This window comes from Podarcis pityusensis (assembly GCF_964106645.2).
Source record: "Podarcis pityusensis genome assembly, chromosome: 13".
Classification (NCBI taxonomy): domain Eukaryota; kingdom Metazoa; phylum Chordata; class Lepidosauria; order Squamata; family Lacertidae; genus Podarcis; species Podarcis pityusensis.
This window is the reverse complement of record NC_138038.1, coordinates 14513015-14530849: the sequence shown is the minus strand read 5'-3', so window position 1 is coordinate 14530849 and position 17835 is coordinate 14513015. Positions and strand designations below refer to the sequence as shown.

Below are 17835 nucleotides of genomic sequence, written 5' to 3'. Positions count from 1 at the left end.
TCCTGCTGCCTTTTATGGAGCCTCTGTGAGCAGCACCTGGGTAATGCTCCACACCTGCTGCTGTGCCTCCTCTGGCTCACCTGTGTCATTTTTCGAATGAGCCAGAATAATGTGGAAGGCAGCATCAGCTCCTGCGTCCTCCTGACATGCACATATAATCCAATCTCATTGCACCTTAATCAAGTCCCATAGCACTGGGATGTAACTCAAGACGATCTCTGGGAGCTTTCCAGTACTGAGTTAATGTTAGTGATGACCTTTGAGTAGAACAGGGGTCAGCAAACTTTTTCAGCAGGGGGCCGATCCACTGTCCCTCAGACCTTGTGGGGAGCCGAACTATATTGGGGGGGGATGAACAAATTCCTGTGCCCCACAAATAACCCAGAGATGCATTTTAAACAAAAGCACACATTCTACTCACGTAAAAACACCAGGAGGCCCCGCAAATAACCCAGAGATGCATTTTAAATAAAAGGACACATTCTACTCATGTAAAAACACGCTGATTCCCGGACCATCCACGGGCCGGATTGAGAAGGCGATTGGGTCGGATCCGGGCCTTAATTTGCCTACCAATGGAGTAGAAGAACTGAGGGCTGCATGCCTGCTATGTTTGCTGCCTTCCCGATCAATGGGAGGTCTTAACCCAGCATATGGGTGCCTTGTTCACCCCAAGGAGAAAGAACATTCATGGTGAGTGGCTGGTGCTTCTACCTGGTCTAAGCCACCCAAAGCAGCCTACCCAATCTCAAGTCTTCCAGCTCAAAAAAGTGAAAACAGCACAAAAGTGGAGGAGCCTGCCTTCTTCCACTCCCTCTGTGGAGTTGTTGTGAACAGCTTCTTAAACTGAAGTAGTGGAATTTTCAAGGATCTGATTATTGTGTGAGAGACATCTGTGAGGACAAGGGAGAAAATTAAAATGGCACACATGGGGTTTGGCCCCTTGGAAAATCTAAGAATGGCTGTGTGACTTTCTAGACCAGTATTTCCCAAACTTGGGTCTCCAGCTGTTTCTGGACTACAACTCCCACCATCCCTAGCTAGCAAGGCCAGAAGTCTGGGATTATGGGAATTGTAGTCCGAAAACAGCTAAATTTGGGAAAGATAGCTAAGTTTGGGAAACACTGTTCTATTTTTATTTTACTTATGATTTTAACTTTTATACATTTCAATAATTTTACAATCATTTTAAAATTTCAAAACTTGACTTCCCCCTCTTTCTGCGGTTCCTTAAATTAATTTTTTTATATTTTCTGCATATTCCAAATTAACTTAATTATCTCATTTATTCATCTACTTTAAATATATACTCTGCAAATATATACGTTTATAAAACTGCAGGTTGTTACAGTAATCCTGCCAATGTTCTTATCTGTTTACAGTTTATTTTTAAATATTCAATAAACCATATTCAATAAACTTATAAAAAGTTTGTTACCTTGATTTCTTATTTTTCCGGTAAGATTTGTCATTTCGGCATATTCTATAAGTTTTTGTATCCATTCTTCTTTCGTCAGGACTTTGCTTCTTCTTTCCATTTTTGGGCAAATAACATTCTTGCCACTGTAGTCGCATAAAAACAACTACCAGACTTTTCGAAGACATCTGAAGGCAGCCCTGTTCAGGGAAGCTTTTAATGTTTAATAGGTTATTGTATTTTAATATTCGGTTGGAAACCGCCCAGAGTGGCTGGGGAAACCCAGCCAGATGGGTGGGTTATAAATACCGGTAATAAATTATTATTATTATATATATCAACATAGATTGTCCTTTGTCCCAGTTGGGATGCATTAAGGAAATTGCATCTGTCTGAAAGCGTTGCCTGTATCAGAAGTGGCATTTGCTGCCTAGACTCAGGGAGAATGAATGTCCTTATTATTTTCAATCTTTCCACAGGGCAATTTGAAGTTTTCTGTGGATGGTGACATACCTGTCATTGAAAACAGCAAGTTAGTGTCTGTCATTGCTGACCTGCTATCAACCAAGGCTGACATGGTGGAGAAGGCCCTGCTTTTTCGAACTGTTGCTACTGGCCGGGACATCATTGATAAACAGCATACAGAGCAAGAAGCCACTTATGGCAGAAATGCCTTTGCAAAGGTGGATGTAGATACGCTCCTGCCAACTTGGAAGTTTACAGTGGTTGTTTTGTTCTGTGTCTTCATACTTTTCACCCATGCAGATATGCCCACATAAATTGCTAGCCAGCATCTTTAGTTGTTTGCCCACACCTTTCTTTATTAGCCATTTGCCCATTTTAACCCAAGGTGATTCTTACTTGCCATAGGGGATCAGGTGGGTTTTTTTGGAGACATCTGTTTTGAGTAGTTTTATGCCTTGGGGAGACAGGTTAGTATCCTTGGAGACTTATGGAGCCTAGAGAATGCAGAACTCTCCGGACAATATAACCAATATACCGTATTTTTTGCTCTAGGACGCACTTCCCCCCTCCAAAAATTAAAGGGAAATGTGTGTGCGTCCTGTGGAGCGAATGCAGGCTCCTTGGCTTCAGCGATAGCAACGCGAAGCCTCCGAAGCGCAGAGGGAGTGCTCCCTCCGTGCTCCGGAGGCTTCGCGTTGCTTTCGCTGAAGCCTGGAGAGCGAGAAGGGTCGGTGTGCACTGACCCCTCTGGCTCGCCAGGCTTCAGGGATAGCTGCCTGAAGCCTTCGGAGCACAGTGCGAGTTCCCACTGCACTCCGCAGGCTTTAGGTTCCTTTTGCTGAAGCTGGGAGAGCAAGACTCTCCTGGCTTCAGCAAAAGGAACCTGAAGCCTGCGGAGCACAGTGGGAACTCGCGCTGTGCTCCGAAGGCTTCAGGGATCTTTGAGGCTAGAGGTGGGGGAAAGCAGCGCTTCTCCCCACCACCAGCCCCACAAGCTCAGGGAGCACTGAGCAGAGAGGGGGAGAATTTTTTCCCCTTGTTCTCCCCCTCTAAAACAAGGTGTGTCCTATGGTCGGGTATATGGTACTTTGGGAAAGAGCACCAAGCAATGTCTGAGACAGAGCAACTATTTTTTCCTCAGTAGGAATTGTTCATTGGCCAGGGGTGATGGGTGAGGGGAGAACCCGTAGACTTTACCACAGATAAGAATATTGGTTTAACATGTTTAGCATCTCCAGTGTCTTGCAAATTGACATCACAGTGAAACCTAAAGCGGCTAGAGAGCAAGCTGTAGTTAACCTATGCTAGTTTTATTAAACCTTGTTAGGATTTTGACAGCTGGTTACATATTCCCCCGTTTCCTATTAGAGTGCTACAGAAATGCATCACAAAACTGAACGCTAACGAAACCTGAGCAGCAGAAACAAAAAATGACCCTAGATATTCTTTTGGTTTGAAGGCAATATACGAGCGCCTTTTCTGCTGGATTGTGACACACATCAATGACGTGATTGAAGTCAAGGACTACAACAGCACAGTTCATGGGAAAAACACTGTAATCGGGGTCCTTGATATCTATGGGTTTGAGATCTTTGACAATAACAGGTGAGGTGTCTTGAGAAGGTCAGGCATATCCCTTAAATTGTTTCCAGTTGCGGAATTCATTAATTAATTCAATTTGTGTTTGCTTTAGTTTTGAACAGTTCTGTATCAATTACTGCAACGAGAAACTGCAGCAGCTCTTCATTCAGCTTGTTTTGAAGCAAGAGCAAGAGGAATATCAGCGTGAGGGAATTCCATGGAAGCATGTGAGTAGATAAGCCAGAGCGTTCCAAACTGTGTGTCATGACACTTTCGGGTGTCGGCTGCACTGTGTAGGTGTGTCGCGCAAACACTCCCCATGCTTCTCCCGGGCCTGGAAACGGGTTAGTTTAACCTCCGGTTTGCTAGTAAAACTGTGTCATGAAACGATGCATGTCTAAAAGGTGTGTCACCAACATGAAAAGCTTGGAAAGCTCTGAGATGAGCAGTTGGACAAAGCCAACATGGATTCAAAGATGCCAAGTGTTAGCGATTCTACACCAGCAGGTAGCTATTCAAAGGTCAAAAGAGAGGGATTTAGAATGTGAAAGCCCTTTGTCCCCAGCCACGGAGAGTCGAGTGCAGACCCATTCCATTCTTCAGGGTTTTAGTGGTGCTTTGAAACTGCAGTAAAGCCATAGGGGAGTTGGATAAATGACCTGAAATACCAGTACAGTGGTACCTCTGGCTGCGAATGGGATCCGTTCCGGAGGCCCGTTCGCAACATGAAAAGAGCGCAATCCGCAGCACGTGTGGGTTGCGATTCGCCACTTCTGCGCATGTGCGTGACGTTATTTTGCGTGTCTTGTGAGCGACGAAACCTGCAAGTAACCCTTTCTGGTACTTCCGGGTCGCCGCGGGACGTAACCTGAAAGAACGTAACATGAAGCAAATGTAACATGAGGTATGACTCTACTGAAACTGGAAGACATTTTGACAGTGAGCGCAACCTTTAGAGTGAAGAAGCTCTGCCTGCATCTCTGGGTAAACGTAAACTGGCACTTGCTCCTCTGTTTCCCTACCACTGCGTGCCTTCAATAGAGAGAGAAAACATTCCTTCCTCACTTAGTTGGATCGCTGTTGCAAATAACCCTGCTTGAACATTCTGCAGATTGACTACTTCAACAACCAGATCATTATTGACCTAGTGGAGCAACAGCACAAAGGAATCATTGCCATTCTGGATGATGCATGCATGAATGTCGGCAGAGTCACCGATGGGATGTTCTTGGAGGCTCTTAATACCAAACTGGGCAAACATGCTCACTTCTCCAGCAGAAAGGTACTCCTTTGTTGGTCTATAATAACTTCACTTGACTAAATCAAGCGGGGGGAGGGAGTTAAAAACAAACAAACAACCTATATCCCTCTCTTTCACAGTGAGAACAATGTTCAATTTTGAATCAAATAGCAAACCAGGTGCAGCTTGCATTGCTCCTGTTTGTCATGAAGAAAAGCAAAGAACAATGCCTACTCCAGTGATTACACTGCTGGGTGTTGTCATGGACTGGCTGGATGCAAAGGAGATGAGGGAGGCACCAGCCAAGGAACCCCCCAGGGAAGAGGGCTCAGAACCGGGGGATAGGTGGTGGAATGATGACAAGTGGTCAGAGGGAGAAGGAGCAGAATTGGGGGGGGGGGGGGGTTCCGAAGCAGAAGAGGTGACAGGGTTTAGTGAACGAGAAGAGGCTGTGGCAGAGCACAGTTCAGACTCGGAGGAAGAAACAGAATCCAGGGAGTCTTCCCCTCCTGCTGCAACCAGCTCCCCTGCTCTCCTAGAACACAACGAGAAATGAAAGAAGCAGAGCAGAGTTGGGTTGTGCGCAGACGCATCCTGAGTCCTGGTGAGCACTTCAGCTGTTTCATTGGGGCAAGACCCTCCTAGAAAGGGTTGCCTGAGACCACTAGGCCAGAGCTGTGGTTGGTTTCCTTGAATAGAGGATTAACTTCATTGGCCTCGGTTGATTTATTGATTTGTTGCTGACCTATGCCTGCTTCCAGCCCTGACAGATGTCCACTTTGTCACCTCATATGGCATTGCCCATGCACTTTGTAAGTCCCGTCTTAGCTCTAAGGGCCAAACACTGAGATTCTCAGAATGCAAATCCCACCTTTGCAGGGTGTGCTCAGAAGAAATACACGGCACACACTGCTTAGGTAATTGACCTGTCTCTCCCCACAAGCTCTGTAGCTGACGCATAAGCATGAGAGAGTATAATTAAGGACATTCATGTGGCATAAGACCTCCAGAGAGAGAAAGATCTAGTTCTCCTCAAGGTGCTAAACCTTCAGACTTCAGATGGGAGTTCCCATAATGGAATATTCTTTCATGTAATATATATATATATTGTATATATATGTATATATATATATATATACATATATTATATATATATATATTGTATTATATATATATATATATTTCCCCAAAATAAATGAAAAATAGGGTTTTGGGGCACAAGGCTAGAACACTTTTTGGTGTAGTTTTCATTTTTATTTTAAATGGAAGAGTATGCCATTATGTAAGCCCCTCCCTGTGATCTGAAGTGGTACATTCCAGACACAGATTTCCCACCTCGGTGCTTACTGTGCCAAAGTAGCAGTAAATGGGAACTTTACTCCCAGCCAAGGGATGCAGGTGGTGCTGTGTTCTAAACCACTGAGCCTCTTGGGCTTACTGATCGGAAGGTCGGCAGTTCGAAAGGGTGAGCGGCATTTCCATGCACTCTGGCACTCATGGTCCTCCATGCACCAGAAGCGGCTTAGCCATGCTGGCCCCTTGACCCAGAAAGCTGTTTGTGGACAAACGCTGGCTCCCTCAGCCTGAAAGCGAGATGAGCGCCACAACTCCATAGTTTCCTTTGACTGGACTTAACTGCCCAGGGGTCCTTTACAGTTTTTTTTTTAACCTTAAATGGGAACTTAAGCTAGGTTTGCTTGTTCTATTAATACAGCCATGCTTGTGTTTGTTAACAGAACAAGCAAACCCATGTCTGTATCTCCAGTACCAAATCCTGTCTTGATGACCCATTGCAGGACAGGTAACAGGTTAGGTGTATGATGCTTCTTGAGGATGAAATGTGAAGATGAATGTGACAGGCACTGACCAGACATCTGCTCATTCATCAGAGTTGCCTGTGGGGGAAGGTATAAGTCGATGCAGTAGGGCATCTTGGCCCAAAAGTTCTGCATGGCATCTGTGCATGCCTTTCCCTTCCCTTCAGCTGTACAGGGAGGAGGAGAGGGGAGGTAGAAGCAGGTAGCAAAACAAGCTGGAGTAGTTCTGATGGTGGAAATGATAAGGGAATTTGAGGCCATGTGGGGCCCAGGATTATGGGCATGCATGTGCAAGGATGGTGGCTGTTTTAGCCGGCTTGGATGCTGTTTGTAGTTGCCTGAGGTGGACTGAAATAGGTAAAGTTGACTTGGTGGCTTGTATGGGTACTAGATGAGGAGAGCACTTGGTGGTGGTGCCCTGTAATGGTGGTTCCAATTGGAGGAAGGGACCACCTGGTATCTGCAGAGCTTGGACTTGAGGGTGAGAGTAGCCTAAAAAATGTAAGATCCCATGACCTGAAGTACTGCTGTGCATTGTTAAGTAAGTTTTGACATTGGAAATGTCAGTTTTGCACTGATATCCAGCAGAGGGAGCAGGAGCCTGCTCAATATTGCAGGGAAGAAGTGGAGCATGAGTTTGGCAAGGCCATGATGATGTCACTCGCAGCCAATAGAGACCCGGTTTCAATTCATGTGCTATTTCCTAAGCAACTAATTTCGCATGACACGGACAACATCAGCGTTTGATTTATAGTTAAATGACTTCAAAATCCACAGTCAGGCAATGACACAGAATAGTGAGCAAGCTTTTTAATTCTCAGAACACAACAGGCTGGGTATTAAGTAAAATGGGAAGCAGGAGGGAGTGGAGAGAAAAAGCTGGCTTGATGTTGAGCCACAAAATCTGCATTTAGTCACAGTCTTAAAGTGGAGTGTAGGAGATTGCAGACTTACAGCACAGTCCTAATCATGTCTAATCAGAAGTAAGTCATTGGATTAAGTGGGGCTTACTCCCAGGTAAATGGGGTTAGGAATGCACCCTTAATTGGATTAGGCTGTGCTACTTGCTGTGGAGATTTCATGTTGCACCTAGGGCTGATGGGACAAAGCAACAAATAATGGCAAATTCCCTCATTTTTGAAAATACAAAATGCTGCTGCTACCTGGATCTGTCTCCTGCCCTAAATGTAACATGTGGTTGGATGATAGAAAGATGACAAAACAGTGTTAACAGCTTCACCCAATTCTTGCTGGCTTCAAAATCACAGACAGCAGCCTGAATAATTTTAAGCCCAGAACAATGGTGATCCCATATTTTGGCAGTGTGCTTAAAGAAAGACAGCTCACTTGAAATGAGCCTGCAATGTGGAAAGAGAGCCTCTCACCATGTAGAGCAAATATTATTCTTAATATGCATGAATGAAAACTATGCTCAAGGTGGTTAACACGATAGAACCATATTTATGTATTTGTTACTGAAATTTGTATCCTGCCCTTCCTCTCTGTAGGGTGCCCAATAAAACACTGAATGAGTTTGTACTGTAAAACACAAACTGGAAGTAAAGTAGGAGGGAATATCTGTAGCGGTGGCTTTATGTGTTCTTTACAGAGGGTAGAATTTGCAAGATGTCAGACAGTATGGCTGCAACAGAATCAATCCCATAAAGTATAAGCAAACTATTTAGAGGAGAGGTGGTTTTCACAGATAAAAGGCTAGGTATCTGGAATTTCAGCAGAAATCGTGTTGCCGCTTAATGTTATATTCAGTACCATTAGTCTCAAGTCTTCATTAAGCTGAACCTCTTAATTCTGGCACTGCTGAAACTGAATTTCATTTGATACTTGGAGAAGGGGAGTGTGTCCAGAACTCTCCAAATTCCAAGACAAATCGTCTGTGAAAAGAGACGGCTACATCAGGAGACATCAGGATCAGCTAGAATCTATGATGAGTGAAACCCCTCCCCCTAACTACTGCCAAAAATTGCCTGCATGCTTTTAGAATACTTTCTGCTACGTTGAGTAATAAGATATTTTACTTTGGGGGCTTCCTTTTATTTTTACACGAAAGCTCAAGTCCACAGCTTGACAACCATATGTCAGGAGTGCTCTGATGGTGTTTCGTGCTTGGCAGGGGGTTGGACTCGATGGCCCTTGTGGTCTCTTCCAACTCTATGATTCTATGATTCATGACTTTGTGTGTTCCTCAACCCCTATCCACATGCTTCCTGGTGCAATCACAAACTTGCATTCATAAATGTGTTCTCCAAAACACTCTTATCGCTTCCTTAATATTTCCGGCAGTTTATTATAGTGGAAACCCAGGTTTCTCTGTATCCCGCAAATCAAAACCAATCTGGTACCTTGCTGAAAGCAGCAACAGTGACCACAAATATTGAGGCAAGTGTTTCTGAAGAGGAAAGGACCGTGTGCTTTGGAAACCGTGATCTCGGAACCTCACATGTAATGCTTCAGTACTCCCCGTGAAGCGTATTGGGTTTTGCGTTGGGGCAGATAAGCTCCGAGGGGCTGCTGTGCCCTACATTCTAGTGTCCTACTTTACAGACAGCAGCACACCAGATACGCAGTCAGCTTGGGGGTTTTGTTTTGTTTTTGTTTTGGTACGGTAAAACCCACGCAGCAGAAGAAAGCATTTTTGCTCTGCGCTAAATAGAAATCTGAGTTACATTACAGGCCTCTTCCCTCTCTTGCCCGATGAAAGGTTCCTGCTAGCTGCACAACTTTTTGCCTTTCTGGCTTGAGTTTTCCCCTTCCTCTCCTCATCCACTCTGGAGAAGATCAAGCCTGCTTCACCCATTATAATTTCCATAAATGAAGCATTTCCACACAGAGGGACTAGAGCAGGGTTGGAGAACCTGTGGCTCTCCAGGTTTTGTAGACTACAGCTCCCACCTTTCCTGACCATTGGTTATGCTTGCTGCAGCTAATAGATGTCCAACCACATCTGGAGGGCCACAAGTTCCCCATCCCTGAAGCAGAGGGTTCTTGTGATGTGTGAGTAAGGTCATGAACACATGTCACCCACCTAGAGAGCCAGTGTGGTGTAGTGGTTAAGAGCAGTAGTCTCGTAATCTGGGGAACCGGGTTCGCGTCTCCGCTCCTCCACATGCAGCTGCTGGGTGACCTTGGGCTAGTCACACTTCTCTGAAGTCTCTCAGCCCCACTCACCTCACAGAGTGTTTGTTGTGGGGGAGGAAGGGAAAGGAGAATGTTAGCCGCTTTGAGACTCCTTAAAGGGAGTGAAAGGCGGGATATCAAATCCAAACAACTCTTCTTCTTCTTCTTCTTCTTCTTCTTCTTCTTCTTCTTCTTCTTCTTCTTCTACCAATCTGGTAGTTGATGCATGATAAAGCCATGCCACAGGTTATGCTAAATGTGCCCTTTTCTGTGTGGAGTTAATCACAAGTATTTTTAAGTGGGAAAACAGCAGGCTGGAATATAAGCTCTGAGCCCTTCCTTTCACCTACTACCTTTCTCTTGAGTTCCCCCTCCCTGGGTGAGTTCTCCCCCATTTTCTGCCAGACTAACTTCTGCTCTTGGAGCTTGGCTAGAAAAAAATGCTGCCGGGAGGGAGGAGGCCGCAGGAGGAAAGTGACAGACAGGTAGAAGGTCGAGCACCCCACTGCACTTGAACTTGGTCCCACACTGTGCCCCTTTATTGCTGTCCGTTGGCAACCCAGGTCATCATCGGAATGCTCTCAGCTGCCTACATAATGTTGGCGGAATGAATCTTCAAGATCAGTTTGGATAAATCTCAGCTGCCTGCTACCATGATGAGAATGTGTCTTTTGTAGTGGGGAAGACATTGGGACACACAAGTCGCTGTCGTGAAAGCACCTAGAGGAACAAAAGAGAAAGAACCAATAGTTAGCATGGTTCTGTCAAAACCCAATCGTCAGAGCTTTTCCCCAATGTGAATGATTTACTAGATAAAGTAAAGGCCGTTTCAGTAAGACTTTTGATCTTGTAATCGCCGCCACCACGACGTGGGTTTTATTTTTGTGTTGGGAAGACATAATATACGATCCCTTAATATATGGGAAGGGGCACACCTCATTAGATCTCAGGTTCACTCCCCTATATACCATGTTAAAGGACTGCAAGTGCCGTGTTTGGGAGATATCCAGGAGCGCAAATAAACAGTAGTGAGCTAAATGAACCAATGACTCTTAACTTTGTATATAAAACGGGGCAAATATCCACATGCTTTATTCTTATCTAAGCAACCTTCCTGCCAACCTAGCAGTTTGAAAGCACATCAGAGTGCAAGTAGATAAATAGGTATCGCTCTGGCGGGAAGGTAAATGGCATTTCCGTGCGCTGCTCTGGTTCTCCAGAAGCGGCTTAGTCCTGCTGGCCACATGACCCGGAAGCTGTACGCCGGCTCCCTCGGCCAGTAAAGCGAGATGAGCGCCGCAACCCCAGAGTCGGTCACAACTGGACCTAATGGTCAGGGGTCCCTTTACCCTTTACCTTTAAGCAACCTCAACCTTTGGATTGGCTCTTTAGCTTTCCTCACAACTGCAGGACCATTGAAGTCACTGACGCCACTTGGCATTGACATGTGAAATGGAACAGTGTTTGATTTAGTGTGTTTTATGTTCATCTTTCTGGCATATCGCTTTGTGTTTTACAACAAGAAAGACTAAATTCTGGCCCTGTTTTCACTTGAGCTAAACTACTTGGTTTTGCTTGACCATGTGAAGATTTCAGTATTCTCTTCACGCTAGCTTCACTTGGTTGCTATATCCTGTGAAAACAGACTTTTTGTAAGTTTCCTATCAATCTGTTCACTTGGTGATGCCCTACAGTTTGCCAGTGTATTTGGTTAGATCATCGCACGAAAGAGGAGTGAACAGATGGCAGTGGAGACCCACGGTTCTTCATTCTCTGCAAGTTTCTGTCGCTATAAAGGAACAGTATCACTGAGTCTAAAAGAAAAGGTTGCCTTGACTTACAGATTGTCTGTCTATAAATAAATACCTTATATAACAATAGAATTCGGAAAGACATTCCATTGCTAAACCTGTATGTGAAGCAGTAGTTGAGCACACTGAGAAGCAGCTGTGGAATGCAGTCAGATGCTTCAGGAATATTGACTTCTTAACCATTTGTTTTTAAGCTCTGTGCTATGGACAAAAACCTGGAATTTGACAGAGACTTTCGGATTAAACACTACGCTGGAGACGTTATGTAAGTGTGGTTCCTACACTTGCTTTCTTAGTATCTGTTAACACCTCCTCAAAAACACTTTTGCAGTCGCACACTGCTGCTTCTCCACTCATATTGCACTATAGCCCGAGGTAGCCTTTCTCTTCTTTTGCTTTTTGCAAAGTCTAAGGAAATGTTTGTATATGTTTTGCTTTTCGATAGTTTTTTGGCGCTGCTGCTGCTGTGCTATGCCACTCATAGCTTCCCATAACTGGTCTGTGAGGCGGTCTTGCATTATTCCTCTGCGTAGCCACAAAACCACTATTCAACCTCCCTTATCAAGGGTGTTAAATAAATAAATAAATAAATAAATAAATAAATAAATAAAATAGTTAGTTAGGCTATTTAATTTATCTTATTGTACTTGAACACATGTTTTCCTGGGCACCTTGTTAATTTCTTTCAAACACAAAAGCTAAATCTTTCCATAATCCCAGAAGCCATTTGTTTCACTGTTCTCCCTCAAGAATTTGCTTCTTGGCATATTTAATGTGTTGCTGCATCTGTACAATTTTAATGTAGCAACACACACATGAAAGTGTGCAATTTCTGGAGGAAATGTTAATGTAAGGGAAACATGAATAGAAATGTGGGACGAGAGGAGTGACCAGTGGTTGGGTATGATGAGAGTTAATAGCCCAACAATACTCAAAGGACCACTGGGTTAAAGTGTTTCACCGTATAACCCCAGTAATATTTACAAAAGCCCTGCAAGGTAGGTCAGTGCTATCTCTGTATTGTTGTCTTGAGAGCCCTGTTGAGCTATTTTATAAGATCTGCATTTTAAAAATCATAGGCTTGGACGTGGACTGAGGTCAAGATAATGGGTGTGGGTGTGTGGGTATGTGTTTAAGGTTGTCTAGTTAAGTCCACAGCTGAGATGAGATTTGAGCCAGAGTCTTCCCACCTCACTGTTCCTGCCCTTAGGTGTCTCATTCCAATAACTCTCCACTTCAAAATGGATCTTCTTAAATAATACTATTATGCTGGTGAAGCAAACTTGGTTTTTTCTGATTTCAGATAGGGCAGCAACTACTGTTAAGAAATTGGCACGTATTTTTAAACTAGAAAATACGCACAGCTTTGGTTTGGTTTGGTTCTTATGTGTCTGTTTCAAGAAGTTCTGTTTTGTTATTTGGATTATATAGATAACATTTGATAAAAAATACGCATGGCTTTAATTGCTAGCTAAATTCGGCCAATCATATAGTGTCCTCCGTGAGAGGAGAAGAACAAAGGTGAGCTTTCACAACTAGTACACCTTCTGTCCAGTAGTCAGTCATCATGTCACTGTGTATGAAGTATATTTTGTTAGCTTCTGATTTAGCCCACTGGAAGTCTACCAGGGAAGAGAGAACCCCTAGTGCTGTTAATTTTCTGCTTGGTAAAATGTGTGGTGCCACAGTACTGATAACCATGTGTTGTTGAGACTGCTGTGACCCGTTCCAGACACTGTAACTCGTGTCTCTGCAGTAGGAGGCAGCAATCTTTCTGAACACCAAGTTACTGGAAACTGCAGGAGGAGAGGGTACTCTTTTGCACTTGGGTCCTGTTTGTGGGCTTCCCATACCAATCTGGCTGGCCACTATGAAAACAGGACACTGAAACTACATTGACTCAGTCCAGCAGGCTCTTATGTACTAAATGCCTCTCCCTTACAGTGGCCAATTGTTACTTTTGTCACTTGAGGTTCACTGAAATTAATTCTCTCTCTTTCTCTCTCATTTACCAGCTACTCAGTCACAGGATTCATAGATAAAAACAAGGACACTTTATTTCAAGATTTCAAGCGCCTGATGTACAACAGGTAAGAAGTCAAGCTTCAGACATGTAAAAGGGTAATACTGGGAAATAAATTCATAACGAATTTTAAAAAAATGTTTAAAAGTACTCCCCCCCCAAAAAACAGAGTCCTTTTTGTTGAGGTTAATTCAGATGGAAATTCCCGTGTGTCAAAAAAAAGGTTAGATATGTATGCCACTACTGTGTTTTTGTTAGCCCCAAAATGGAAAATGAGCGAGGTCCCAACTAAAGAAGAATGGCAACTTAAACTGATGAAATATGTGCAGCTTGTGGACCTAACAGATAGAATAAGACAGCAAGAAGAACATATGTTTAGAGAAGATTGGAAAATGTTTATTGAATGTATTGGGGGGAAATTGTGTACACTTGAAAGCGTTGGCAGCATTAAGATAAATACAACAGTGTAAACAAGTTTTGATGGATGTAATAATAATGGAATACTAAAGGGTTTAGTTTATGTAAAATATGCAGGGATTTATGATATGCAAAATGAACCATGGAAAGAGAAGAAGGGAAGTCATCAACATTTTAAGGTTGCTTAAATGAATATTTCAAATGGTAAAACCGAAAATTTAATAAAAGTTATACAAAGAAAGGAGTCAAGCTTCAGCTATTCGTATGTCTCTTCACTACAGCTGACCAAATATTACTGACCTTTCTACTCTTTTTTCCCCCTGGCTTTGTAGCTCCAATCCCGTACTGAGAAAGATGTGGCCAGAAGGCAAGTTGAGCATCACAGAAGTGACCAAGCGACCACTGACCGCTGCTACCCTTTTCAAGAACTCAATGATTGCTTTAGTGGACAACCTGGCGTCAAAGGTAATAATGGGTTTCAGTTTAAGGCAGGGGTGGGGAACCTTAGACTCAGGGCTAAATGGGACCTCCAGGCACTCTCCATAGGACATACCCCCTCGCCAGCCCTGTTCTGCAACTTCCTTGAGTGACTTAGCTGAAATTCTTGCACTGTCATCATGCCTGGATATTGAAACCTCATGACTTTTCGTGTGGCTGGAATGTAGCTTACTGTTCAAAAAAGAGTCACATACTTCTCCTGTGTCCGCTCTTGCCTTTGCCCCAACTCACAATTCACGAGTAGCCTTGGCAAAGTGGCTCGCATGATGGAAAAGGGTCCCAGCACCTGGTCTAATGTCAGTTTTTTTCATCTACCCTGTTTCCCCAAAAGTAAGACAATCCCCCGAATATAAGACCTACTTCCAGTTTTGCCTCTCGCTGTAATATAAGGCCTCCCCGATAATAAGGCCACCCCGGAATATAAGGCCCCCGAAGCTACCGTAAGGCATTGTACCGTATACAGGTAATAAATTTCCTTTTTTTTGTTTTTTGTTCAACAATAAATGTGTACCGTATTCTTCTTCATGGAAAAAATAAGACATCCCCTGAAAATAAGACCTAGCGCATCTTTGGGAGCAAAAATTAATATAAGACACTGTCTTATTTTTGGGGAAGCAGGGTATGTAGGATTTCATTATTAAAAATACTAGGCTTCCAAACAACAGCAGCAGCAGAGAATTCCTACAGCATGTTCTATGTTCAGAGGGTTAGATAGTGCTTATTGCAACCCTCCTGCCAACACTGAAGAAAGTTGATTATTTTTTTTAAAGATGAGAAAGCAGAGGTTGATAGGCTAGCTGACCCAGGACTTGAACTGGGCTCTGATGTTTTCCAGAGGTATAATTTCTAAAGATGGGTGATGGGTGCAAAGCTTGCCAGGAAACCACTCTGACCTGGAAGCATGAACCTTTAGTCTAATACGTGGTAGAATTGGTTAACTGGTCAGTCTGGGGTTTGTATATGACTAGTGGCGTGCTATGATTGGTTGCAGACTTAGTTGGTATTTTTATGTTCCATTGCTGCATGAGCAGAATGAGAAAGGGGGCAGATTTCATGAGCTCTCTGATGACATTAGTGGCGGTCAAGTGACCTGCAGCCATTCTTTTGCTGTCTTAGCTTTACACCAGTAGGGGAGTCAGGACTTGCCCAGGGGTAATGTAGATAGAATCTGCAACAAGCTGGCCATTCCTTCTGATTACCCCTTCCCTGTGCTTCTGGAGACGTCCATTTCCTCAGTCTTAGGCTGGTTTAGTTACAGCAGCATAGGATTTACATCGACAATGTTAAAGGTAAAGGTAAAGGGACCCCTGACCATTAGGTCCAGTCATGGCCGACTCTGGGGTTGCGGCGCTCATCTCACTTTATTGGCCGAGGGAGCTGGCGTACAGCTTCCGGGTCATGTGGCCAGCATGACTAAGCCGCTTCTGGCAAACCAGAGTAGCACACGGAAACGCCATTTACCTTCCCGCTGGAGCGGTACCTATTTATCTACTTGCACTGTGTGCTTTCGAACTGCTAGGTTGGCAGGAGCAGGGACCGAGCAACAGGAGCTCACCCTGTTGTGGGGATTCGAACCGCCAACCTTCTGATTAGCAAGCCCTAGGCTCAGTGGTTTAGACCACAGCGCCACCCGCGTTCCACACCAACAATGTTATGATGCTGTAAATTTCCTTCATAACCTGGGCTTATGTTGGCATAGAGGACTTAATATAGCAATCCAACCCTTGTCTGGTCAGCATAACTTGAGGACAGAATACTACTAGCAGCCAACTTTATCCCATGCTAGCAAAGATCTTGGCAAAGGGCTCTGTAAGCCACTTGTGCCTTGCACCCCCAGCAAGAATAGCTCCAGAGGGTTCCTCAGAAACAGACAAGCTTCAAAAACAAAGCATGTAAGGAAAAAGCTCTGCTGCTATTCATACAGGGTTGGTGCCTGTATCTAAGCTCACATGGGAACGGGTCAGTGCAGCGCCTCTGAGGTTTATTTCAGTTTATTTCTCCATCCTTTTTTTTTTTTTTACTGACTTGAACCTTCTTTTGCATTATGGGCATTAATCACATGATGGGTAGACAGTGCTCTGTGTGAGGCAAAATTAGTGAAGCTCTAAAATCTTAATTTAAAAGGCGAAGCAGTAAAGAGACCCAGGGAGAAGGTACAAACAAAATGCATTAGGAGGTCCCATGGGGATTTCTTCCTGCAGAGTGTGTAGGAAAGGTTCTGTCTTGATCATTCAAAAGTTTTATGTGCAGTCTTTTCCTTAATGAAGAAGGACTGCTGAGTTCTTCAGAGCAGCAACGTGGACATTAAAGTCTGACTCTTTGGCAGCCATTAAGAGCTTTACAGCTGTCAAGCCAATATGTTAAATAAATGGGTTATAATGGTTGCATTAAATTTTCTTTTATGAGGGAAGCGTAATATTGTGTGCTAAATAGCTGACAAAATGTGCTGTTCAAAAACTGTCCCGTGTTGAATAGCATTAACTTCATTGTTGTCTTTATTTTATTTTTGTAAGATTACATTTGTAATGCACTATATATCTATATCTGTATCTATATCTATATCATCTATATCTCGCTTCTTCAAAAAAACTCGCTGTGGTTGCTAATATGCTGTCAATATACCAAATTAAGAATGTTGGTGCTTACCTGTAAAGACTTAAACAACTTGGGACTAGCTGAATCCTTCAATAGTATAGACCTAACTGGTCACGAAATCTTCAGCCAAGGTACTCCTGGTTGTTTCACAACCAACAGTGATCCATCTTGCAACAACCCAGAGGAGGATCTTTTCTGTTGTGACACCCAGCCTATGGAACAACCCTCCAAGATAATGCAAGTGCCTGCCTGCTTGCTAAGAACTTACCAATCATCCTACTTTTTTATCATTTTGCATAAAAATCTTAAAGCAATTCACAATAAAACATTAAAAGTACAACACAAATGTATTAAGGCCAGTGTATTGAGTTTATCTGGACTTGATTGCTGCTGTATTTGTTGCTTTGTTGTAGTTCTAATGTTTCCAAGCACAATTCAAAGTGTTGGTGCTGACCTTTAAAGCCCTAAACGGCCTCGGTCCTGTGTACCCGAAGGAGCGTCTCCACCCCCATCGTTCAGCCCAGACACTGAGATCCAGCGCCGAGGGTCTTCTGGCAGTTCCCTCATTGCGTGAAGTGAGGTTACAGGGAACCAGACAGAGGGCCTTCTCGGTAGTGGCACCCACCCTGTGCAACACCCTCCCTTCAGATGTGTAGGAAATAAGTAGCTATCTTCTCTTTAAAAGACATCTGAAGTTCAGGGAAATTTTTAATATTTAATGCTGTATTGTTTTTAATACTTGATTGGGAGCCGCCCAGAGTGGCTGGGGAAACTCAGCCAGATGGGCGGGGTATAAATAATAAATTATTGTTTTGTTTTTGTTTTTTTTATTATAT

At 43.7% G+C, this 17835-nt stretch overlaps 1 protein-coding gene across 3 annotated transcripts in view; it reads left to right on the top strand.

Annotated features, from left to right (window-relative positions):
- Positions 1 to 17835, top strand: part of MYO1D (myosin ID) — a 176061-nt gene that overhangs the window by 45021 nt on the left and 113205 nt on the right. For all 3 annotated transcript variants that reach the window (XR_013978544.1, XR_013978545.1, XM_080976566.1), the window contains exons 8-14: positions 1897 to 2100; positions 3342 to 3487; positions 3576 to 3690; positions 4575 to 4745; positions 11661 to 11731; positions 13482 to 13556; positions 14239 to 14371. Coding sequence is in view for 1 of the 3 variants with exons in the window: in XM_080976566.1 (XP_080832692.1) it covers positions 1897 to 2100; positions 3342 to 3487; positions 3576 to 3690; positions 4575 to 4745; positions 11661 to 11731; positions 13482 to 13556; positions 14239 to 14371 (915 nt within the window). In the remaining 2 variants the exon portion in view is untranslated. The remainder of the gene's footprint in view (positions 1 to 1896; positions 2101 to 3341; positions 3488 to 3575; positions 3691 to 4574; positions 4746 to 11660; positions 11732 to 13481; positions 13557 to 14238; positions 14372 to 17835) is intronic.